General features: G+C 49.5%; 1 protein-coding gene across 1 annotated transcript in view; it reads right to left on the reverse strand.

Moving 5' to 3' along the window:
• Positions 1-762: 762 nt before the first annotated feature.
• Positions 763-25595, reverse strand: part of Epas1 (endothelial PAS domain protein 1) — an 85760-nt gene continuing 60927 nt past the window's right edge. Inside the window, exons 7-16 of the mRNA XM_063229097.1 lie at positions 14817-14923; positions 9225-9372; positions 8463-8677; positions 8028-8218; positions 7437-7547; positions 5747-6237; positions 5283-5409; positions 5063-5180; positions 4721-4894; positions 763-2956 (exon numbers count right to left, since the gene is read on the reverse strand). Of these exons, the coding sequence (XP_063085167.1) occupies positions 2805-2956; positions 4721-4894; positions 5063-5180; positions 5283-5409; positions 5747-6237; positions 7437-7547; positions 8028-8218; positions 8463-8677; positions 9225-9372; positions 14817-14923 (1834 nt within the window). The 3' untranslated portion in view covers positions 763-2804. The remainder of the gene's footprint in view (positions 2957-4720; positions 4895-5062; positions 5181-5282; positions 5410-5746; positions 6238-7436; positions 7548-8027; positions 8219-8462; positions 8678-9224; positions 9373-14816; positions 14924-25595) is intronic.

Raw genomic sequence — 25595 nt, forward strand, 5'->3', positions numbered from 1 at the left:
GACCACTCTTTACACAGGCTTCCCCATGAAAGTCCTTTATCCCAAAAAGCAGAAGATGGACAGATTTCAAGAGAGGAAAGCTATAGCTAATTAAATCTTGCATACTGTAAAGGAACTAAGTGAGTTGTATCTCTCGAAAAACCAGAGTTCAACTGTGCCCTAGAGATCATGCAGGGGTAGGATCTGTTTGTCCTGCATGAATCAGAGTGGGTCTTCTCTATCCAGTCTTGGGTCTGAGTCCTCCTCCCATAGAGATTTCTCTGGGAGGCTACCAGCTAGGGCAGTGTAGAAGCATCTCACCCCACTGGGGTCTGCCTGCCTAGAGAACATGTCTAGAGTTGGGAGGAGCCCCAAGGGCTTGAGAGTTTTAAATTCTGTGCAGGGAGGGACCCAGCCTCTCTACCCATGTCTATGGAGGCCTATACCTACTCCTAAGCTACCTGCATTTTGAAAAGCAAAATATTAAATGAGGTGCATTTAATCCAGAGTCATCACTGAGTTGCTTGAAACAGGACAAAAATGAGGCTTCTGTGGGTCCTGTGTCTGGTGCTTGAGTACTTGAGCAGGGCCAAATACCTGCAGAAATGTAGTTGCCAAGTATTAATCATATTTTCCTTCCTTCGCCAGGGTTCCTGTCCGCTGGCCCAGCTATCTCACCAAGATCAGTGCCAATGTTCATGCCCTGTAAGCTATTACAAAAGTACTTCACTTTCCATTGGTGCAGCCCGTGACCAATCCACAGGAAATAAGAGCCACCAGCAGTTACAGGATCAGAATACTTTAATAAGATATCAGTGTCAAAATACATTTCCTTATAAAGTTAAGCTCCCATACAGTTACAATGTCAGTAGGAATTCAACAATATAATAATGTTCATGAAGTTGTTATGTTGACAGGTAAGGTTAATATGAAGCTTGGAATAATTTTTAGAGTGTTTTAGTCAAACTGCAAGGGTAAAATGCCCCTGAGGGAACACACACAGGAAATCAAATACCAGCATTTAGGTGTCAGTAACCCTTCAAGTTCTGCCCTGCGTGATGGGCCCCACTGTGCTGCTAAAGTGAACTTTAGCAACGCAGTGATTATGTAATTTTTCTCATATACTTTAGATTTCTTTTGAAAAGTGAATTTTGGTTTTGACAGTAAGTCCCTCTGGGCTTACCAAACTCATGGCCTGATATGCCTCGTGTGTGTCTAGAAACTTCTTACTGTATCCACAACAGATAAGCTCCATGTTGATTGGTACTGAAAAACCAAAAGGTGTTGTCCCTCTTACCCAGTGAGTTACAAAGCGCTCTGGGAACACTGTTTTCAGTGCTTCCTACCTATACATGTCACCTTACGTGACAGACATCTCAGAGAGAACCTGAGGTTAGGGCCCATCCCTGGAGGGCTGCCAGCTGCCTGCCAGCAGGGGGCGCTGCACGAGGCCTCGTACGGCTGACCCAGGGACTGGCCAGTGGTCAGTCCCCATAGCCCTCCACTTGGCCACCCTCTCTCTGTGTGGCTCCAAGGTCGTGCGCTAGGAGGACACGGACCTGGTCGTTTCTGAAGCCTCACTTGCTTTTATGAATTCCCATCAAAACCATTTCATGGTAGTTGTGGAAATATCCAAATGTGCCGTGTGAGAGACCAACACAGTCAATAGCTCAGTGCACTTGAAGGGCTAGCAACACAGCTTTCAGAAAGGGTAAAGCAGTTCCTCTCCCTTAGCATTCCTCCCCACCCCCACCCCTGACATGCCAGCAGACCCTCTTGGCAGCAATAATACGACAGACATCCATACATGACACACAGAGAACACGAGGAGAAGACAGCTCGCAGTGCTCCCACGCGGATTGTCACACCTATGGCGTAACCCAAACGCAAAATATCAGCAGACAGTGTGAGCGGTATTAGTACAGGCCTGTGGGAGTACTGTATAATTCTGCAGTGTTGGCAACACTGAGGAAAAGAAAATTAACAGCTTCAGAAAGATCTGAAAGTGATTGTGTGAGCATGTCCACTTCTAAGTTTTTAGATATTACAAAGTACCCATATATATGATAAACACTTAGCCCAGATATAAATTTTCCTTTTAAAAAAATTCAGTTATGCTTTTGAATAATAATAATAAAAAATCCACCCGACTGGGGGGCACCAAACAGTACAGGAAAAGCTATACTGTGCAACTTTCCCAGGTAACCATATACATTGGAGTCCACCTTTCACACTGCCTTTCCCCCATAAGTCACATCAAAATTGGAGCAGAGTCAGCTTTAACAACAACGACAAAAAGAGTGAAATTTACAATATGGTGATAAGTTTTTAAAAAGCAAACAAGAAAAATCTTTGAAAGAGAAAAGCCACAAACCACATTTAGAAAGCAAAAATCCTTTAGTTTTTCTTTGGCAACAACAATAACAAAAAATCTTAATTAAATGAAGCCAAAGCTTTCCCTACCGGAGAGCAAACATCCCCCAGACTTGTTAGTATGGATGGTGTGGATGTGTGAGACAGAAAACTCTGGGTAATATAAATTATAAGTCATTGAAGGTGGGGAGGGAGGCTCTTACAAAATTTAAGAACATTTTCACTGACAGCAAAATGTAGCAGGTAAAACAACCGTGTATTTTAAAAATAAGGATGATTAAGTGAGCATCTCAGAAAAAGGCCACTGCTTGGTGACCTGGGCAAATTGGCCAGGTAAGTACATCTTGTAAAAAGGATGCTGATGTTAGAAATACCTAGTTGCAGAAACAGACCTAGAGAGTGAAGCTGGCTGGACAGCGTCGGCAGGGGTGTGGCTGGCACAGAGCCCCCCCTCAGGTGGCCTGATCCAGGGCTCTGAGGAGGTCCCCTCCTTGCAGGAGTGTGGAGCTCCCTGGCACGGGGACGTTCACCTCACAGTCATATCTGGTCAGTTCGGGCAGCAGGTAAGGCTCAAACGAGGGCCCAAGCAGCCGGCTTGCTAAGCCTGAAAGAAAAAATCCTGGATCACACACTGCTCAAGGTCTGTGCAGAAAGTTCGTGTTAGTGGGGTTGGATTGGGAAGCCCTAATTTCATCGAGTTTCTTCACCATTCTGTTTCCTATGACCTATTCATTCCCCAGCTCGGGCTCAGCAGAGAAGGTATGTGCTTCCATCCCCACCTCAGCAGGGCTCAGACCTAAGGAAGGGAAAAGCAGACTGAGCAGAGGTTTGATGGAGGGGCCCTTGTATGACTGGCCAGCCTCAGCAAAAGAGCCTCCAGGAAGAGGATGGCGAGGACTGGGGCTTCGGATCCCATACCTTTGTGCACTTGCGGTAGGGAAGAAAAAGAGTTTGGAACACCCTGGTGCCTATGCACACATGCATGTAGATATATGTGCATGGATGCAAGCCCGCACAGAACACACACGTGCACATGGGTCCTGCTCTAAGTTTCAAGGCTCTGGGGTCCTCGTGCTGGTGCGCATCTGGGCATCAGGGTGAGCTGCTTTCCCTGCCCTCATCTGCAGAGCCTCATCCCCAGCTGGCCTTTTCTTCCTGCTGCTCTTTCCCTGCTAGCATGTACTTCTCTAGCAGATACTTGCTGATATGTTCACCTCTCTTATTCACAGTCAGAAATGATCTGAGTTGAAAAGATGAGATTGGAGGAAACTCACAGAGTTCATAAAGAATCTCACGGAGTTCATCAAGGAAGAACAATGCTGCCTACTGTTGACTAGACAGACATATTCCAGTCACTTAACTCGATATATGACATGAAAATCTCTCATTTAAACTTTCTGGCTGGCCTACCATCCAGCTGGTAAGCAGCAGTTCTGGAATTTATGGCTGATCTCTGAGCAAAACTATAATTTTCTCTAAACAATACTGCTGAGGACAAGGATCTTTTTTTTTTGCTCGTATCAAATATACTTTTTCACAAAGCCATCTTATGTTTTGCATATACATTTTGGTGACTGTAGCTAACCCTTCAGGAAGCCAGGGTCCAATGGTTGGATAGTCTCTCTCAGGCTTCCCTCCCTACAGTGCACAGACTCTGCTCAGCTTCTGCCTGACCCCAGAGCAACGTGTAAAACATCGAAAGACACAGGCTCCAGGACTTGTACAGCAGCAGCAGCCCTGGAGGTGACCTGGTCATGGGAGAATTCCTTCTAAACCACTCAGAGCCATGACTCGCCATCTTGTGATGTCTGTGTCTAGGTCCTTGCATACCTCCCCTTCATGCCTAATATTCTCTTCAACAGCCCCGACATGTCACAGCCTCTGGTCCTTTACCATTCAGCTGACCCTTTTCTACAGACATGCTTCCATCAGTCCCCAACTTCAGTTTACCCAACAGTGGGGAGGTCAGTGATGGGACGGCATAACAAATCGCAGTCCTCTTGGGATTGGATTCTTTCCCTTAGTTTCTCTGGCCCGAGTCCATGTTAGGTATTCTAATATTGCTAGTCATGTCTTAGGTGCCTGAGGGGGTAGGTCTAAAACTGAGGGAGACTGAGCCCTGGGAGGGGACTCTTTGGGCAAGGTATTGCCCTGTGCCTGGCCTCAGCCCTGGGAAACCCAGCATCATAGCACTTAGAGTCCCTGCTGTCCCCAAGTGCTATTCTATGAAGGCATGTGTTTCTCAGTTTTGCAACTTTTCTAAACACCAAACAATGCTCTGTGAGAGTATCAATGTCTACCTGCCTGCCAAGCCCAGCTTCCTCACCACGGCAGCCCCGGGATGTGGTAGGAGCCACCAAGCACCCACCTGATGCCTTGTGAGTGGATGGCAGGCTGTAGTCCTGGTATGGGGCAGCATAGCACTGAGGAGGAAACCCGCTCTTGGCATTGTCCCCTGGGCTCACAGCAGATGGTGGCTGCTGGGGCGGTAGGTGTCGTAGGGGTTGGCCAAGGCCCCTCAGGGGGCTTTTGTTAAATTCATCTGAAATATCAAGGGTGGAGAGTGAGTGTGATGCCATCTGACAGAGGAGAAAGATGTTAGAACCTGGAGATTTCTGCTAACTCATTTTCACAGGTTCAGGAAGCAAGTGAGGGGAGGAGCTGGATGGGTCGTCAGTTCCTGGCCCTCCACAGAACCCAGGGAGCTCACCTGTGGGGACCTGGAGATTTCTCAAGGACTTGTCAGGCACCAGAGGGCCAGCTCCGCCCCGGAGGCGCTTCATGCGTTTCCATATCAAGTGTGAACTGCTGCTGCCTGGAGGATCCCCCTGCACGGGAGAAGGGCAGGTGTAAGGAGAGGAGCTGCCAGGGCCACCCATGGGCCCAGGGCAGGCTCGGTGAGGGGTGCCCACTGCGCTGTGTTAGCTCACCCCACTGGAGTCCTGGAAGGCTCGCTCCTCATATTCCAGCTGTCGCTTCAGTTTCAGCTTGTTGGAGAGGGCTATCATGGCCGGGCTCATCACATCTGGGCCCCGAGGCCCGCAGCCCTTTGCAGACCTGCCAAGCCCAAGAAAGCGGGCAGTGAGGGAGTCTGGAGCCCACACTGCCCAGTGCCTTCACCTGGACTGAAGGGCCTGGTCTCTCGGGGCTGAGGTCTGAGCAACCTCCAGTCTCCAGCCTGGATAAAAGCTTGTCCTGCTCCAGGCTTTGCAGCCCTCAAGGAGAGCCCCAGAGCTGAGCTCTCTGAGTTTGGGAAGGGCTGACTGGAGCATGAGAAGCCTGTGACTCAGAGGAGGGGACAGTGCAGACAGCACCCCCAGGGCCCTGACTATCCCACCAGTGGGTGCCTATCTGTCCCCTTCCCTGGCAATGCAGCCATGCGTCTGTCACTAACCTCATCTTGAACATGGAGATGTGGGGTGAGGCAGTGGAGTTCCCCAATGGTGATGTCCCCAAGGACTCGGTGTGTGGATCCCCAACAGGCCACTTTGTGGGCCCAAAATGTAATGGTGGGTCTGGAGGCCACTGTGTGTTGGATCTGCCGCCCATGGAAGAGAGAGGGGTGCTGGCCTGGCCACAGCATGATGGCAGTGACCCCTTGTTCCCAGCATCAAAGAAGATGGAGGACATGGGCCGATGGTCCGGCTCGGTCTTCTCGCCCTCTAGCTGCTGCCGGTATTTGTCCAGGAGGAAGGGGCTGTGACAGGCCACGGGGGCCAGTGGCTGGAAGATGCTCGACATGGCACTGAAGCACGGCTGCGGGGTGGGCTGCAGGCTCTCGGGCAGGTTGGGCTCCTCTGGGCAGATGGGGCTCAGCTGGAAGTCCTCCCCATCCATGGGGATGTAGGGCGCCAGAGTCTCCAAGTCCAGCTCGTTGAAATCAGTCTGAGGAAGGAGCAAGTGAGTGCAGGGAGCTCAGTGATTGGTCTCATTCCAGCTCAGTCCCTCCCCTGCATCTCAAGGATGCTTCACCATGTCTCCCGCCTGCTCAGGCACCTCCACTCGCTCCCTGTGGCCAGCTGATGTGCAAGGGCTCCTCTTTCCATGGGCTTATTCCTGCTTCATTCATTGCCAGTGTCACCTCATCCCTAGCCTGAGGTGCCCAAACCACCTTCTCTCCCAGCCAGGGACACCCCACCACAAAGCCAGCCCATCCGAACTACTGCAGTAGCTGCCTTCCTGCATAGCTCAGGCTTGTGGTGCCCACTGTGTATCTGGGGACAGAGGACAACTCGTCCTCATCTCTCTCATCTGGCCAGGCACAGGTCTAGACCCAGATGCTCTGGTACACAGTTGGCTTTCAGTGGCAGAGGGACTTCTGTTCCTGGCAGCAGATGCTCAGAGGCCACTTCTAATTCCTGATGTTACTCAGGGTATCACAGGTAACAAGCAGATACAGAAAACAGTTCTTGAGATCAGAGACTGAGCCCCCACCGAGGATGCAACTTGGTACTGGTCACAACTACAGGCCCTAGCATGGGCAGGGGCGAGGAAAATAGGGGTAGGACGAAGGTACAAGATGGACATAAAGATGCACAAGCCACACTAAGACACATAGGGCCACACAGATTCTCTCTGGGTTTCGTAGAAATACTTTCCCAGCCATCTACCTCTTCCATTTATATCATTTACGCAAGAACACATGGCCTTATGCAGCCAACATATTCCTGAGAAGCTATATACAAATAATGTCAGAGGTTATCTGAAGTGCATTTGAAGTAAATGAGTTATTTTTCAAAATTCCAAAATGAATGTGTTTGTGAAGGAAGTAATTGGCCCCTATGCTGAGTGACATCTTGAGTCTGGACACGCTTTTAGGAGGAAGTCACCGTTACCGGTTCAGAATTGTGGCTGTGTTGCATGTGTGGATAGAAAGGGATCCAAGTAAAGAGCAGACAGTAGCTGAGGATTAAACATGAGAGCTCTGGCTTTGGCACAGGTAATGAGGAAGGTGGGTATCAGAGAATACCTTGTCCCAGCACCCTTGGCCATTTTAGGGGCCTCAGCCATGCCTCCTCAGTGGTCTTGGCAACACAGGATGGCCAGGAGCCTTTCCCACTCTGTTCTGCTGCTCAGCTGCCTACCTGGGTGCTGCACTGGTCTTTTGCCTCTGTATCCATGGCAAAGAGCTTCTCGATCACTTCAATCTTCAGGTCATCCCCCAGAGATGTGTAGTAGTCTCCAGGGCTGCTGGGCTGGGGGCCAGGAAGGAGGGGGACCCAGTCAAGGCCAGGGCCCTCATCTCCCTCACTCAATGTGGAAGCAGAAACCCATCCCTGGATCTGCTCAGTTGCATTCCACCAAGTATTGGTAAAGGAGGTGCTGTGTGAATTAGGTCACCTCACTGACTCTCTGAACCTCAGTTTCATGAAGCGAGGCTCATCATTTCATAGGATGGCTGAAGGAGCAAACTACACAAAGGCTGTGGCCAGCAGGGCTTTGCACAGGGACTGAGTGCGATGCCTAAGGACCAAGCCTCCATGACAGGAGTGCAGAATGGATGCCGAAAGCCAGGGATGGGCTCTGATCCTGGGGGTGAGGGTCTGGCTATGCAAGAGATGGAAGCAGGGGTCACAGCACGTAATTTTGTCGTGCTTTCTCTTTAGCAATCTGGGGGCACTAGGAGGAGAAGCCCCCTCCTCCCTCTTTACACGCACACAGGAGTGGGGGCTCACCGTGGAGCAGCCACTGCTGCTTGTGGCACTGGGGGTACTGCTCCCGGGGTCGGCCACCTGGGGTACGGTGAAGGCGGGCAGGCTTCCAGCCTCCTTTTGAGCAGTGTGGCTCCTCACCTCTGCAGCCCACGGCTGGCTGGGGGGAAGGATGGCCTTGCCAAAGGCTGAGGACTCCTTGAAGTTCTGATTCCCTGTGCAGACAAGGGCCTGCCTGATGAACACCCACAATCCCAACACAGGCCTAGCAGGGTCTGGAGAGCATGCAGGTCCAGCTGGGAGGAATGGCCTCTGAGGGGGATCCTTTACAGACTCCCCAGAGAGCAGACCTGGGGCGACTCTGGTTTAGGAGAAGCTGTAGCTAGAGGACTGCTGTGGCAACAGTCACCCCTAGCGCCAAGAGGATCCTGCAGAGCTACTTAGCGAAGAAGCACCCACCGAAATCCAGAGAGATGATGGCGTCTCCGGGAGTGGGGGCCAGCTGGGCCAACTCCTCCGGTTCCTCCTTCAGCTTGGTGAACAGGAAGTTGCTCTTGTCAGATGCAGCCATCTCATCACTGTTGTCAAAGATGCTGTTCATGGCCATCACGTGGGGCTTGAACAGGGATTCGGTCTGGTCCATGGAGAACACCACATCATTCTTCTCAATCTCACTAATGGGACAAGAGAGCCATTCAGACTTTCCATATTTTCTAGCAAAATTCTTTGGCTCCCTCGGACTCAGGGAAGGGAAAACTGAGGGCCAAGTCTCTCAGACAAGGATGGGTGGGGCGCTGTGTGCTGGTATTTTGTGAAGAGCCACCCTGTGGAAGTCTGATGTGGAGGCAGTGATGAGAAGGGGGACCCCTGACTGTGCACGTCTTGATCTGGGTGGATGCTTCTGCCTGTGTTTCACCTGAGCCATGATTTCTTCTGGTGTCTTCTCAGGTGCTGGAGAGGGAAGGGGTTGCACCCACGATTCTGCCTATTTTCCCATGCAGAAAATATTAAGTGACTGCTGTGTGCTATCTGGCACAGACGTGGCATAATGACAGAAAAAGGGGAAGGGGCAGAAAAATTCCTAGGCAACCCACTGTTCCTAGGAGTCCTCTCAGACCAGCACTACAAACAGCTCCCAGATACGGTGCCCCCCCACTCCTAGAGGCTGGAGTTCCCAGGACCTCCTCATACCTGGCCACACCGCCAGCCCTCGCAACTCACCTCAGGACGTAGTTGATGCACATGATGCACTGGGGCTGCAGGTTGCGAGGGTTGTAGATGACGGTCCCCTGCGTCTCCAGCCACACGTAGCCCCCGTGCTTTGCTAGCATCCGGTACTGGCCGCTCACCACCTGTCCCTTGGTGCACACTATGGGAGGAGAAGAAGGGACCCAAGATCAGAGAAATAGGGGAGGTCAGTCTGCAGGAATGGGAAGTGAGGACCAGGGAGAGGAAGCTTAGAGATCCTCGTGTCAGCCCTTCATTTGAAACAGAGAAACCCTCCCACTGCAGCTCTGCCATGGCCCTCCATCAGCCCTAACCAAATCAGTTGACAGATTAGCTCATCTAGAAGCAGGACCCAGAGCAGCACATGCCCTCCTGACCTCCCAAGCCCAGGGGAAGACGCCCCTGCCCATCAAACCCTCAGGGGGCAGGGGGTTTGGATGTAGCCTGAGCTAAAGACTGCTCTTTGCAGCACCTCAGCCTGCTTATAAGCACAGGTTTGTTTAATTGCTACCTTTCATTTTTTTTTTTTATATCAGTACCAGGGATCAAACTCACGACCACACGTTTACAAGGCAGGCGCTTATGCCGTTGAGCTAAATAAATCTCCAGCCCCTAATGCCTTTCATTTTTCCAGGTCTCTGTCAGTCTGTCATTTCTGGGGCCAGAGAAGGTTCAAGGCAAATGACTCTTGGGGGGAAAAGTTCAAGAGAGAGCTAGTGATAGGACCTTTCTCTTCCTCCCTCCCAGTGGCTCAGCAAGGCTACCTGCTTATGTTTTTTTCCTCTTTCAGATTATTCTGTTCATTTAAAATGTGTTTTTACTGTTTAAGAACATTGCAGAAGGGGCCCCACATCCCAAACTGTCCCCAGTCCAGAAAGCTGCATCTGTTTTCTGGAGCTGATATATTTCTTGGCATTTTGGTCTGCTGATGTTAGAATTTCCAATAGTTTTCTGAACTGCCTGTTTGCTTTATTCCTTGGGAATTCAAACTCCAGGTTGGAAGCCTTCGAGTCACAGAGAAGTGGGAAGAAGCCTGATGGAAATATTTCTAGATTGGTTGGGAAAGGAACAATCCTTTGTTTTCTTTCTCTGCAAAATAGGGTACTGATGATGGTAATAAGCATAACTGTCATTCCGTACGCCACTGCTCTTTGTACCCAGGATCAAATGTACTTGCCTGGTTTATCAGTTACATAGATGTTGTATAGGAAACGCAAACTCTTTCCCAAAGCTACTAATAAATACAGTAGTGGTCAGCGCTGCCACAGGTAGTTACGATACATGTTTGTGGATGACACAGGAGAACACCCAGGTTTTCTATAAATACAGGGTCTTCCCAGTGCTGGTAGGTTCATGGGCCACCTCCCCATCCAGCAGCTCTGCATGGCAGAGGAACACAGCCTGATTCATGACACTGCTGACTGCAATCCTTAATGCTTATGTTTTGCTGGGCACAGCTGACCCTTTCCGACATTTAACAAGCACTGGCAGGGTTCAGGAATTACTGTAACTTCCCCGTCTATAGGGCCTTGTGGTGTCCAAAACTCTGGAGTGAATTCATTTCTGCAGAGCGATTAGATCAGCGCCTGGCATATAAGGCACTCCATGAGGACTGGGGCCATTGTTACCTCACTTAAGCAGCAGCCCCAGCCCTCTGCTACCCGTGTGAAGAAACTGCCATCCACACAGGTTTCCTTTCGCTTAGAACTGCTGAGTGATTTGCTGAAAGGCTTCCTCAGAAATAGCACACAGGCTTACAGCCTAAATTAAAGACTCTTTCTTTGCTTTTCATTTTTAAAAACAAACTTTACTGTTGAGTATATCCCCATGCATGTCTATGACCCCAGCACTCAGGAGACTGAGGCAGGAAGATTTCTGTGAGTTCCAGGTCAGTCTGAACTGTGTAGTGAGACTTGCTCTCAAAAAAAAACTTTGAAAATTAATTTAATGCACACGTTTTAAGCATATAGTTCAGTGAGTTTTGGTAAATGCATACATGTAAGTAACTATCACCATAGTGAAGGTATAAGCACTTTGCTATTGCTGCCCCCAATGCCATTAATGCCTCCTGACATCGATTCCCAGCTATTCCTACCCCTGGTTCCAGACAAGCACTGATCAATTAAATTATTTATTGTCATATATTGTCTCATAGATTTTCACAGCAATAGAAGAATACAAGAGTACACACTTTTTTGTGTCTGGCTCTGTCAAAATCAGCATCCGTAACTTGTGGCTCTTTCCTTTTCACTGCTGAGTAGTATTCCATTATGTGGATGTTGTACTTTAACTAGTTTATCCTCTCACCTGAATGTTTGTTTATAATGACCAAAAACTGAAAACTCAAAGCACTATAGACCTTTGTGTGCAACTCTCCTTATGGATATTTTCACTTCTCTTGGGTACAACTGCTAGATTATAAGCCATGTAAGTATACAAGAAGCGATCAAACTATTTTCCTAAGGGATCATATTACCTTTGCCTAATCTTTTTCACAGAATCCTGTGATAGGTGTCATTTTCACACAGTAGTAAGGCCAGAAGAGTCATGACTCAGTTCATAATGACACAGGACAATCGTGACCAATTCTGGGCTAGGTAACGGTCCTGTGGCTCCCAGCACAATGTTCTCGTGCTCCATTAAGTCAAAAATCAGTGGGAGGTGAAGTCTTCCGTTACCACTTCCCTAAGCCATCCTGGATTCCTTGACCAAATCAGTACCTTGTAGGTTTTCTGTCCCCCTCTCTGTGCCGTTGAACCTCCACTGCTGCTGTACGATGGTGTTTGCACTGTTTCAAGCACCTGGCATTAATTATTTAGACAGTTCTTAATGCAAACTGAATTCAGGGCTCTTTTTCTGTTTGATTGAACAGCACAGCCAGCAGAGGTTTTAACTGCATTTCTAGTAATTGCAGGCAAGGGCCTGCTCTGTCAGTAGAATATAATTAGCGCCAGCTTCCAATCATCTGCTCATTAATGCCAGCCTTGGTGAGGGGCCTGCTACTTAGTAGGGCGATAGGCTTTTTTATGGCCTTTAATCTTGTTTTCCTAAGAGCACATGTTCTCAAACAACAAAGAGAAGCCAGCCCCCAGCCCCTCCTCTGAGAGTGACAATGTATAAATTATTAATCCATTTGAAAACGATAGCTTTCAATTATCTCAATCTGATTGAAGACTGAGCTTTGCTGGTCACTTTAGTGGTAAACATTGAGAGATGAGACAGACATACGTGTGATAATTCAGGACCTCAGTGTGCAAACTTGGACCAGCCTCAAACCTAGGCCTCCAATTGCTCCATAGCACGTATGAATCTGTGTGAAAATTTAGAAAAATTGCACACCCATAGACACACACCCATCCGTACTGTGGGGAGACTGATGTCTGTCATAATTGACATTCACCCAGTATCCACCCAGGCAGGTTTGGCTTTGTGGGATGTGGGCTTGCAGGGCAAGCACAGGACTCTGAGCTCAGGGCGGCTTTTTGGGGCCCTATCAGAAGAAGGGAGCGTGTGATTTCTATTGGGCAATGACTAACCACTAAGGGTGTCTAAAGCTTAACACATGGATTCAGTAAAACAGTGTCAGCAACATCACCAACAAAATCCCAGCATTTTTCCTCGGAATCAGTAGAAAATTGATAGGACTGGGACCCTTTTTATAGATCAGAGAGGTTCTAAGAAGGAACAAAAATCCCTTTTTTAATGTCTGGAATGAAGTCTTAGATGGCAGCTTCTGTTCCTCTTCTCTGTAAGATGAAGTACAATACTGTTCTCTAAGAATTCCCAGAAAAGTGTTACATTTGTTCCCTGCATTGGTTTCTCCCTTGGCTTAGAAAGCTGGACTTATCTGAATCTTATATGCAAAGGCACAGAGGTCCAGGAGGCCAGGTCTTGGGGTATCAGTGAGTCAAAGCTGAGTGTTTAGCCAAATGTCTGCACGACTCTGCCACTGTCACTTTAGAAGCAGGACCCATCCTTATCAGAAAAAAGTGTGTCTCCAAGGGAAGAAGAGACCTGTGTCCTACAACCTCAAAGCTGGGGCAGGTTAGGGTTTGGTCACATGCGTGGCACGTGAACACTGCCCCCGCCCCTTCCCTGGTTTTCCAAGTGGGCCTACACCTAGGGTCTTGGTGTGTTTATTTTCTTGCTAGGAACCATAGTGAAAAGCTGCTCTGAGATATGTAACACTGTGGTCCCTGTTTTACTGTAAGATCAAACACAAAAGCCTCCAGGAGGAAGGAGAGGGACCAGTGAGAAAGAGCAGACCTCTCTGTGTCACCTGTGCTCGTGTGCAGCTGTGGGCTGCCAAGCTGTTGGCTGCTCTGAGCCACAGCAGTTCTGAGGCTGCGATGTAAGGATGGACTTAGGAGCAATGGAAAAATAGTGTCCATTTTCTTCACTGCCAGCCCTGGAAATCCTCTCAGATTTACCCATTTTCATCCTCCTGCACACACCCCTCTTAGTATCTGTCTGCACCAATATGGGCACAGCTGGGATCATTCTTTCCCAAATATTCATTTGGTGACACCAAGGTTAAGGGTATCAGCCACCTCGCTTCCAGGGAAACCTCATTCCTCTCCTTTCCTTAAAAATCAAATTCCGTCTCCTAGAGATCAATTCTACCAATTCCTGTGGTGCCCACAGGCTAAGTACAGTGTGCGAGACCCAGAGTCTCTGCAGGCTGATGGTACCCGGATTCAAGGCAATCAGTCTGAGTCACTTGCAGATGGGAAGCCTGAGTGGAAGCCTGGTCAAGTGTACACTTTAGAACTACCCTACCCACTATGGTGGGCACAAACCAAGCATGGCTATTTAAATTAAAATTAAAAATTCAGCTCCTCTGTTGTACCAGGCATGTTTCAAGTACTGCATAGGCCACATATGGCCTCACAGATACAGAACATTTCTCTGGCAGAAGGTTCTACTGGCTAGCCCTGTCCTGGAACCCTCCTTCATGGTACTCGTTTTGCCAAGTTGTAGAGCAGAGTTTCTGCACCCCAGCACTGTGTATCCAGCAGCTTCCTCTAAAGGTACACTGGACCTGCAAGCAATCTCTGTGTAGGAAGCGGTCCTGTGCTGCCTTCCCTCTGCCTCGCCCCAGCCTCCTCTGTCCTTCAAGGTCTAACTCAAGTGCCCTTTCTTCCTTCCATAACTCCTGTATGTATATCATGTATATCATGCACAGATACATTATAGAATAAACTGGTTATATGTTGTCCTGAATTATTCCCTGAAGGGCTCTCCTAGAGGATTATGCAGACTGATGACTGCTTGAGTATTCTAGGCAGAAATGGTGTGTGGGGACTGAGACTCAGCCCACCCTCCACTCTCCAAGCTGTATGCCTTGGCATGGGTGTACCTCTGGCGGAAAGGTCTTTTTCTAATTTGAATGCAAGTGTTATATACATAGGCTGCTGGCAGCTTGGTTTGCCAGCCATCTGGAAGGAGGGACTCTTATCTACCACATAGGATGGTATCTGTTAGAAGGAAGTGACCTGGTCTTTTCTGTCCCATCAACCACACACCCCACTCAACGCCAGATTCTATGGACCCAAGGATGCTCCATGAGGCACTCCTCAAACTTACAGTTCTGGTGACTCTTGGTCATGTTTTCCGAGTCCAGAGCATGGTAGAACTCATAGGCTGAGCGGCCAAGCAGCTCCTCCGGGTGGTAACCAATCAACTCTGTGATTCTGAATTAAAGTAAAAACAGCACATAAGGACCAGAGCATGTGCACATGGCTCAAGAAGCTAAATCTAGAAGATAAAATGCACACATTTCAAATGGACACAATCTGACCTTCCTGGTCATCATGTATTCCAGCAAAAGCCCATCTTTCTCAACTTGTGATCTGGAATCCCTTCAAACCCTCCACTATTCTGCCTTTCCTGAAATCATAGCTTGGAGGCAAGTAAGCAGACGATGCCCTTTCCCTCACCCTACTGCACACACAAGGGCCTGGACACACAAGAGGGCAAGCAGTTGGTTTGTTGTCCACATAAGTGTCCAGGGACAGAGCAGGAATGAAACTGAAGCCTCCTGACCCTTAGCTCAAGCTCATTCTAGTACAGGATGATGCACATGCAGAGGGCCCATGTGGGGATCAGCAGGGAGCTGCCTCTGGCTCTGTGCTAACACAGAGCTTTAGGGGCCCTACAGGGAGAGCTCAGGGCTAAACTTCACCCCAGGATTTCCCTCCTTAGGTTCTTGCTTCTGCCTTCCATGGATGCCTCCTTCTCCTGATCCTCCAACTCTTGAAAAGGAGGAAGGCAAGAAGCATGAAATCCCATTCACAGAAGCCTGCCTCGTGGTAGCTCTGCTGAGGTAGACCAGGGCCATCTCAAGTGTCCCAGTCTTCATTTTAGAAGACGACTCATTTTGATGAGAAGTGAACAGGGAACAGGTAAGTGCGGACAACATGAAGAATTGCTTAACCCTTTAGGCCCTGTCCTCGGAATTGGAGTCGTGAGCATACACCAAGCCCCACCCAAGAACCACCAGACTGGCCACTTTCCCGTGTCATAACTATTATTTTTCACAATCTTCATTATTTACAGAGTTCTTCTTATGAGTTAACTGCTTGGTTTGCCTACCGATAACAAGTTAGGAAGGATGCTAGAGATCTGTGACCTCTGGGTATGGCCACTGAGGGCTAAGAACATGGACAGAAGGACGGACAGAAAACGTCAGTGGTGATGCCTTGCTTTCCTCTCTCTGCTCTCAATCCTCCTCCAAACAGGTGAATTTACATACATTTGTCAGACTGCACACATCTGCAATCCTCCTAAAATACAATTCCTGTCCTGCCTCTCCTCTGCCATCTACAGTTTCCCCTTATTGCCAATCATGTAAGAATACACTCTGACTTCCACGAGCCACCCAGGATCCAGTCTCTGTCTTCTATGCTATCTGCCTTTCACTGCATCTGTAGCATGCTGTGTGCTCCTGCCCTCCTGCTTGGGAATTATTGCACACTTCCCGAGCCCCTTCCCCAGCTCAGTTCTGCTGCTGGGTTTTGGTGTCTCCCTTCTCCAAGCCCTGACTCCTAAGAGGCCATCCAGAGGCCTCCCCTTCTCCACAGAGCCCGCTCCAATCCCACGGCCCCTTCCCAGTAGTCCCGTGAAGCCCCGCACACAGTGCCATCAGGAAGTATGCATGTGTCTCTTCACGTCCTTTGCTCTCCAGCCCTGAACTCAGGGGTCATTTTCTCCTTTTGTCTTCTTTAAAATGGCTCCTTAGCAAGCACCCAAGCTCTGTCTGTTCCAGTACCACTGAAGAACTTGGGTGCTAGTGGACCCCTTTTCTACCTAGAGCATGGTGAAGTGCAGACTGACGTGCCTACACACACGCAACAGCCTCTGTCACCCCTCAGGGTACTCAGCCCTTGCTCTCCATTATGTAAGGTGTCTGGGATTGAATAAGCAGGGAACAGGGAAGCTCTCTGGCTATATGAGACACTGGAGGTTAAAGCCTGTGCCGAACCAAGGCAAGTGCTGCGGGGATGGGAAGTTTAGGTCCCTGCTCGTACAGCCCAGTGGAGATGGCGCCTGAGAGGCGCTTGGATCAGCCAGCTGAGCTCATGGCAAAACTTGTCCTCTTATTTGGTCTTTGAAGTCACTGGCCATGTTCCCCACAGCCTGACCCTGCAGTGCAGGGGCTGAAGCCGAGCCTGGGACAGAATAAGGAGACAGAAGAGTGTTGATCTTCCCAAATAGCTCACCCTTGCACCCCTTCCTTGATGCTGGAGATTGAATTGAGGGCCTCACATCTGCTAGGCAAATGCACTGCCCCAGAGCTGCATCTTTGTTGGGAGCCGCAGCCCCGAGCCCGGTCGCCTCACTTGGCGGACGTGAGGCCTGTAGTAAAGAGTAAAGCCTGAGGTAGATTACCCCTCCCATCGAGCACGTTAGTTTCCTGCTTACCGCGTAAGCAACCCGCTCAACAATATAGTCTGCCTGGCAACTGATGATGTTAGCCAATCAGCTTGCCTTGCTTACTTTAACATGATTGGACACTGTATCCGTATATATACTGGTGCCACCCCTGGGGGGGAAGAAGAAGCCCGGAAATAGAAGCCCAGAAGGAGCCGCGGGGAGCGGACCAAAGGAGGCTTCGGCTGGGAGCGATCCCAGGGCAGGCTGTACGGAGAAGAAAAATAAAAGAAAAGGTTGTCCACTGCCAGACTTTGTCGTGTGTCCTTCCTGCCGGCCGGGAGCAACATCGACATTTGGTGGCCCGTACGGGGACTGATCACCCCCGAGACGTGACAGCGGACAACGCTCCAGTACAGAGCTGCGAGACAGGTGAGTTGGGGATAAGCCTGGGCTCTGGGTGGCGCGCACCTACAGGGCTTTTAGACTCCCCTCAGGCTCACGCGTAAGTGGCGGATTCCTTGGGCCTCACACGGTGAGTAACATATTAAAAGATGGGAAACATGCTAGGTAGCAACACTAAGAGCGAGGGTGGTTGTGGAGAAAGCTCTCAAGAGCTTACAAAAGTACGCAGGGTATTTGAGCAGGCCCAGTCGGGGAGCTCCCGAGAGGGGCCCGTCAAGGGGAACAAAGATGCTAAGGAGAAGGACGGGGCTCTAGCCTCGGAGTCGTCTGACTCCGAGGACGAGGGAAAGTTGAATGGCAAGGAGGCCAAAGAGACCAGCTGTCAGGAGCCTAAGTCGCTCGATAAGGAGTCGCAGGGTTCTTTCCCAGCGTTGCGCCGTGAATTGCGCTCCGCTCAACTTGGTCTGCGGAGGAGTAGAGAGCTCCTGAGCGCTCCCCGGCGCGAGAGGGAGGCGAAGCCTTCCGCCCCACCTTGGGGGCTGTTCCCGGAGGCGATCCCTCGCCGCGAGGCGGCCGCCTGGGAGCTCCCTTCCCCTTCGCCAGAACAGGAAGTGATGCACGGGCCCCCATTTTCCGCCCAATCATGGCCGCCGTCTTATGCTCCGCCGCCGGCGGGTCGGTATTTTTACAGGCGGCTATGACAGGGGGGACGTTTGTCTCATGAGGTACATCCACCACCTGGGACAGATAGTGGCCCCTACGGGATATTTCCTGTACAAGTAGCTATGGGCCAGGGACGTAATGCATGGGAGCCTTTTGAGATAAAGCAGATTAGAGAACTTAAAAATGCAGTTACAACCTTTGGGCCGACTGCGCCTTACACCATTGCCATGCTGGAGAACCTGTCTTCTGGGCCCCTCACCCCCGCGGACTGGATTCAGCTGGCAAAGGCGTGTCTGCCCTCGGGTAGTTACCTGGATTGGCGAGCCTGGTACGCAGAGTTCTCTGCAGAGCAGGCTGAGAGAAACGCCAGTCGGGGAAACCGGGGGTGGAACAAGAAAATGCTTATGGGAGAAGGTCGGCACGCTGATGATCAGACTCAGTTCCCCGGCGCTGTCTATGAACAAATCAACGCCATAGGGCTCCGCGCCTGGAAGCAGGTAAGTGGTGCCGGAACAGCCTCCTTGTGTCTTTCAAAAATAATTCAGGGTACCACAGAGCCATTTGTTGACTTTGTGGCCCGAATGCAAGATGCTGCCGATAAGATATTTTCTGATCCGGGAGTGGCTCGACCACTGGTAAGGCAGCTGATTTTTGAGCAATGTACAAAGGAGTGCAAGACAGCGATAGCTCCTCATAAGAACAAGGACCTCAACGCCTGGATTAGGATATGTAGAGAGATAGGGGGGCCGCTCTCCAACTCGGGAGTGGCTGCTCTCCTGGCCGCGGCTGTACAGCAGAGGGGACCTCGCGGGTTAGAAGGGGAATGTAAGGCTAAAGGGTGTTTTGCCTGCGGGGAGCCAGGACACATTAAACGTCATTGCCCAAACAATGCAGATGCTAGGCCTCGCCCTAGGAATAAAAAACCATATGTTTGTGGGCGATACAAGAGGGGATCACACAAAGCTGAGGAGTGTAGGTCGGTCTTTGATGCTCAGGGCAACCGTATTTATGGACGAGATGCTAGAGGGCCAAAAAACGGCCAGAGGGGGCCCCCTTCACAGGCGGGCCCCCGCCCCAGAGACAGGACAGCTCAGGATGGCAGCCTTCAACAAGGGCCACCCCTGGGTCAGCAGGTGTGGACTTCAGTGTCGCCTCCAGACTTATATTAGTGCCTGATATGGGTGTTCAAGTGGTTGAAACCACCTTTAAGGGACCATTACCCGAAAATTCCGTGGGTCTGGTGATCGGGAGATCCTCCACGGCCCTTCGGGGTCTCATAGTAGTCCCGGGGGTCATAGACTCAGACTACACAGGACACATTAAAATTATGGTTCAATCTCTTGTGGGTACTATGGTAATCAATAAAGGAGACAAGATAGCGCAGCTCTTGCTGCTCCCCAGTCTCCACAAGAGATTCCCCTCAAAGCAGAAAATTAGAGAAAGTCAAGGTTTCGGTTCCTCAGGGGAAGTCTTCGAGGGACTCCATATAATACTTGATAAAAGGCCCATGCTCTCACTTAAGGTCAATGACAAGAATATAACAGGGCTCCTAGACACAGGAGCTGACCGTTCCATTATCTCTAGAAAGGATTGGCCCTCCAACTGGCCCACCAACACTGCAGATAACACGCTGCAGGGCCTGGGGATGGTGTCAGCTCCTCAGGTTAGTGCTTCAACCCTGTTCTGGTGCGATGAGGAGGGTCATCAGGGCCATTTCCAACCATTTGTGTTGCAGTTGCCAGTGTCTCTATGGGGAAGGGACATCCTCACTCAGATGGATGTCACGCTTACGTCAAACTGCTCCCCCCAGGCTAAGGATATACTCAGGAACCAGGGATATACCCCCGGCAAAGGCTTGGGCAATGCCCTACAGGGTCGGACATCCCCAATACCAGTAGAGAACAAAAAAGGTAGGCAAGGGCTGGGTTTTTCTTAGGGGCCGCTGAAAAAGCTCTCCTACCCACTTCGATCAAAATCACCTGGAGGTCAAATGATCCGGTTTGGGTACCTCAGTGGCCCCTGCCTAAGGAGAAGCTATTAGCCTTGTCAGAAATAGTCAGTACACAACTTAGATTAGGACACATTAAGCCGTCAACCTCCCCATGGAACACCCCCATTTTTATAATTAAAAAAAAGTCTGGCAAGTGGAGGCTGCTCCATGATCTAAGGGCGGTCAACGCGCAGATGCAGTCCCTGGGGGCGGTCCAGAGGGGGCTGCCAGCTCTCTCAGCCATCCCTCAGTCCTGGCCAGTTTATGTTATAGATCTTAGAGACTGTTTCTTCTCAATCCCCCTGCATCCAGAGGACACTCATAGGTTCGCCTTTACTTTACCCACCATTAACCAAAAAAGCCCTGATCTCAGATACGAGTGGATAACGCTGCCCCAAGGTATGGCCAACAGTCCCACTATGTGTCAGATTTACCTTGATTCCCTACTGGCCCCCCTACGGAAATCCTTTCCCAAGATAAGATGTGTGCATTACATGGACGACCTTTTGCTCAGCGGCAGGGACCCAGACATGCTAAATAATATGCTCGGCCAGTTGGTCGAGGCCCTGAGACAAGCTAATCTGCATGTTGCCCCCGACAAGATTCAGGGAGGAGAAATGGTGACCTACTTAGGCACAAAAATCTCCCCTATGCTAGTCTCTCCACAGAAGGTCACCATTAGGACGGATGGCGTTAGGACCCTAAATGACATACAAAAGCTATTGGGAGACATTAATTGGATTAGGCCGTATTTACATATACCAAATTCAGATCTCAAACCCCTGTTCGACCTTCTGAAGGGAGACCCAGATATAGCCTCCCACAGGAGGCTCACTCCTGAGACAAGAGCTGCCTTACAGAGAGTGAAAAAAGCCTTAGGTGGGGCTACCTTACACAGAATTAAACCAGGGCGACCCTTTGATGTCTGTTTGCTACAGACTAGTCTACAGCCCACAGCGGTGATTTGGCAGAAAGGACCATTACTGTGGATACACCCTAAGGTCTCACCTGCAAAAGTCATAGAGCATTACCCGGAGGCAGTCGCTTCATTGGCCCTTGAAGCGCATGATAGAGCTGTCCAACATTTTGGCTCAGGACCACAAGCCATCCGAGTACCCTATACCGCCAGCCAGATCAAGACCCTGGCTGCCTGCATAGATACATGGGCCATTCTGAGATGTGTTTTCCATGGGGATATAAACAATCAATACCCTAAAGACCCTATCTTGTCATTTGTCACTCAGCACCCTATAATTTTTCCAAAGGTTACTACCTCTGAGCCATTAGTCCCAGCAACTACAATATACACAGATGGCTCCAAGACGGGGATAGGCGCCTATGTGATCCTAGGCAAGCCCCCGGTTACCATACAATTTGAACCTGATCAGCCTCAGGTGGTGGAACTGCAGATCGTTAAAATGATTCTTGAACGGTTCTCAGAAGCCATTAATATTGTCTCCGATTCTAGGTATGTGGTCAATGCTATGCAAATGCTTAAGACTGCCGGTTTAATTAGATCCACTTCCACAGTGGCTGGGCTGTTCCTGTCTATCCAGACATTGCTTCAGAACAGACACCATAAGGTCTTCACCACCCACATAAGAGCACATACATCCCTGCCGGGGCCCATGGCACAGGGGAATGCGGCTGCTGATACTGCCACTCGCCCGTTATGGATTTTTACCTTACTAACACCAATCGAGCGAGCCCGTGCCTTCCATAATAAGTTTCATGTCAATGCCAGGACACTAGCAAACCATTTCCATGTTTCCAGAGCAGATGCACGAGATATCGTGCGACTATGTGACTCCTGTGCCACATACAAACCTGCCATACCGATGGGAGTAAACCCTCGAGGTTTGATCCCTGGTGATGTTTGGCAGATGAACATCACACATATACAAGAGTTTGGGACTCTTAAATATGTTCATGTTTCCACAGACACCTGTTCTCACATCATATTCGCAACAGCAGAAACAGGTAAAAAAGTGTCTAATGTGATCAATCATTGCCTGGCGGCTTGGGCCGCATGGGGCAAACCAAAAATATTAAAAACTGATAATGTACCAGCCTATATAGGCAAAGCCTTCAATGAGTTCTACAAAATGATAGAGGTTCAATTAAAACATGGTATCCCATACAATCCCCAAGGTCAAAAAATCATTGAGAGGGCTCATAGAAGCCTCAAAAAAATTTTACAAAAACAAAAAGGGGGAGTAGGCCAAGGCCTGGCCCCAAAGGCACGATTATCCATGGCACTATTCACACACAATTTTTTAAATTTAAATAATGATAATTGCTCCCCAGCCGTGGAGCACTGCAACCCTTGCCCCAACCATAAAGGGTGGGTGAAGTGGAAAGATGTCCTGACAGGACAATGGATGGGCCCGGATCCAGTGGTCAGCTGGAACCGAGGCGCGGTTTGTGTTTTCCCACAGGAATCGGGACGAGAACCACTGTGGGTACCGGAGAGACTGACACGGGCGACAAAGCCCTCGACTGAAGATCAGACCTGCCCTACCGGAGATCCATCACAGACCAACCAACAGGATGAATAGAAATAGCGGTAGCCCAAAATGGACAAGAAGATCCTCAGGCATATGCATGGCTCGCTCGCCTAGCCTACGACCGAGTCTAGGGACGGTGAGCTTCCCACACTCCTCCTCTAAAAAAAAAATTATGACATAGCTGGGTAGGAGAGTCAATGACGGGTAAGAGCGTACTCCCCCGGTGCGACTCAACCTAAGCCAGGCCCTACCCCATCCTGCACGTAAGCCGCTGGACTGTTAGATGCTGCCCAGGTCTAAATTTCTCTCCGAGGGGATTTCTTTACGGAGAGGAAATGAGTACAAGCTTGTGTGCATCCAGGTTCCGTCCAGTTTGTGCCTGGCCCTAAAAAAAGGACGAGGGCCTCAGGGCCTTGGCAGACCATGGGACGGCCGACCAGGGTCTAAGCCAAGGACCTACGGTGGGCCTACGCATAGGGCATAAGCCTCTGCACCCAGTCCAGGAAGGGCTACGATGCGCACATTCATAAAAAATAAAAAAGGGGGAGATGTTGGGAGCCGCAGCCCCGAGCCCAGTCGCCTCACTTGGCGGACGTGAGGCCTGTAGTAAAGAGTAAAGCCTGAGGTAGATTACCCCTCCCATCGAGCACGTTAGTTTCCTGCTTACCGCGTAAGCAACCCGCTCAACAATATAGTCTGCCTGGCAACTGATGATGTTAGCCAATCAGCTTGCCTTGCTTACTTTAACATGATTGGACACTGTATCCGTATATATACTGGTGCCACCCCTGGGGGGGAAGAAGAAGCCCGGAAATAGAAGCCCAGAAGGAGCCGCGGGGAGCGGACCAAAGGAGGCTTCGGCTGGGAGCGATCCCAGGGCAGGCTGTACGGAGAAGAAAAATAAAAGAAAAGGTTGTCCACTGCCAGACTTTGTCGTGTGTCCTTCCTGCCGGCCGGGAGTGACATCGACACATCTTTAGGTCTTTTAAGATTTCATTTTGACAGAGTCTTGTTAAATTGCTGGGGCTGGCCTCAAATGCAATCCTCCTGTCTTAGCATCCCAAGTAGCTGAGATGACAGGAGTGTACCATTGTGGCCAGCTCAAAATAGCTGTTCTTTTGGATCAGATGCATTTCCAACTTAGCCTGGGGTCAGAACTGTACCTGGTGGTCCTGCTAATACCAGGCTGGCCATTTATAGGCTCACTGATTTGCCAGATGAACTGCTGAACTGTTTCTAGCCAGATCCAGAATTTTCTCAAAGAGGAAACAGTCTACAGGGCATTCTAGGAAAGATAGGATCCTATTTCCTGAAGGCATTACATTTCCTTTCAAGATTAGGATCTTTAAATCAAAATGTTCAAAGTAAATATTATAAGCAGCCTCACAATAAGATGATTTTTAATCTAATTAACATATCACCCACTCAAGGGCACACAGTGGGTATGTTTTGGAAGTGGACAAACAAACCCAGATTTCAGGATTGCCACTTATCTTCCCAGAAGCTGTTTTCATTTATCTTGTCAACTAAAATAAATATTTAATGTCTTTCTTCATTCCTTAAACAGACTACTATAAAACCTGGGAAATACCCATTCCCCAATCACCACTGGAGAACATTTGAGTTGTCAAGCTTCACAAAGCCAGGAAACCACAACTTCAGGCTAAGGGTCATTTGCCTCCCTGTGTAGGCACACAGACGCCGGCGGGGAGGTGAACGAACCATTTTGTTTATAGGCCCGACTATCGCAGCACACGCGGGCTGGTCCGGTCACTTCCTGGAGCTCCTTGATAACGGACTCATCTGCTCTCTCATCAGGGCAGGGAAACGTTATTTTTTTTTCTTCCCAATTAAGGCCCTTTGGCTTACTGGAAATATCAGTTTAGGGTCACCCACAAATTTAAAAGTCAACTCAATAGGGTTGTTCTAAGAGGGGGAAGAAATGTAAAAGGATTTCATGCCCTGGATTTTCAAGAGACACAAAATACTCTGAAAAACACCAAACATGAAGTAAAGAGAGATGGAGCCAAAGTTGGGCAGTCACAGGAAGGTGAAACACAGGCTGGGGATTTAGCTCAGTGGCAAAGCACCTGCCTGGCAGGCACAAGGTTCTGAGTTCGATCCCTGACCATAACACCCCCCGCCCCCAACAACAAACAAAAAAACAGTGAAACAGGAAAGAAAAGAGAAAATACAAAATACAGAATAGAAAAGGGCTGTGTGATTCTGAAATCAGTGTCATGCCAAGTAAACGTGTAGGCCAACCCCCAGGCTTTGGAATTCAGAGTTGTGAAAGCCCTTCAAGGTGGACTGCATGGTTCACTGTGTCTCTGCTTTGTTCTTTATCCTTCAAAACATCCAGGTGATCTATTCAAAATGTTTTACCTGCAGCCAAGGGCCAGGAAGGGAATTCTCCTCTCCCTGCTACCAATTCAAGATGCAGAAGAGATCCTGCTACAGGCCCAGGTGGCGTGAATTCCTCCCACTCTGTGCCACCACAGCCTGGGCCTAAGCCCTGTGGCTTCAGATACCACTGCCTGGGTACAAGCAGGGCCCGGTGGCAGTTTTTATCTTGGTTCTCTACATGAGCAAAGGCTTTGCTAAGGAAATTAATCATGTGAACAAGATAGCTAGAAAAAGTTTATTTAAGAGGACAAAAGTTTTAAGCACTTCATAGCCTCCTATTTTTCAAAGAATGAATTTGCCAATAAATACTTATATTAGTAAGCCTGCTCTTTCCTCCTGCCTTCTGGCAACCCTGAGCTTATGTCTTGGTTTCCATTCATGCTTTGAAGCCAATTTCCTTATGGATCTCTAAATTATTCACTAACTCAGATTCCAGTGCCGATTTAATATATCTTTATCCAGATTTTGTCCACTGTAAGCAATAGTCCTTAAGCCTTACTTTTTCCTCCAATATCATATGGC

The sequence above is a fragment of the Cavia porcellus genome, unplaced genomic scaffold (assembly GCF_034190915.1).
Source record: "Cavia porcellus strain 051 isolate PalLab524CR breed Dunkin Hartley unplaced genomic scaffold, mCavPor4.1 scaffold_1, whole genome shotgun sequence".
NCBI lineage: Eukaryota > Metazoa > Chordata > Mammalia > Rodentia > Caviidae > Cavia > Cavia porcellus.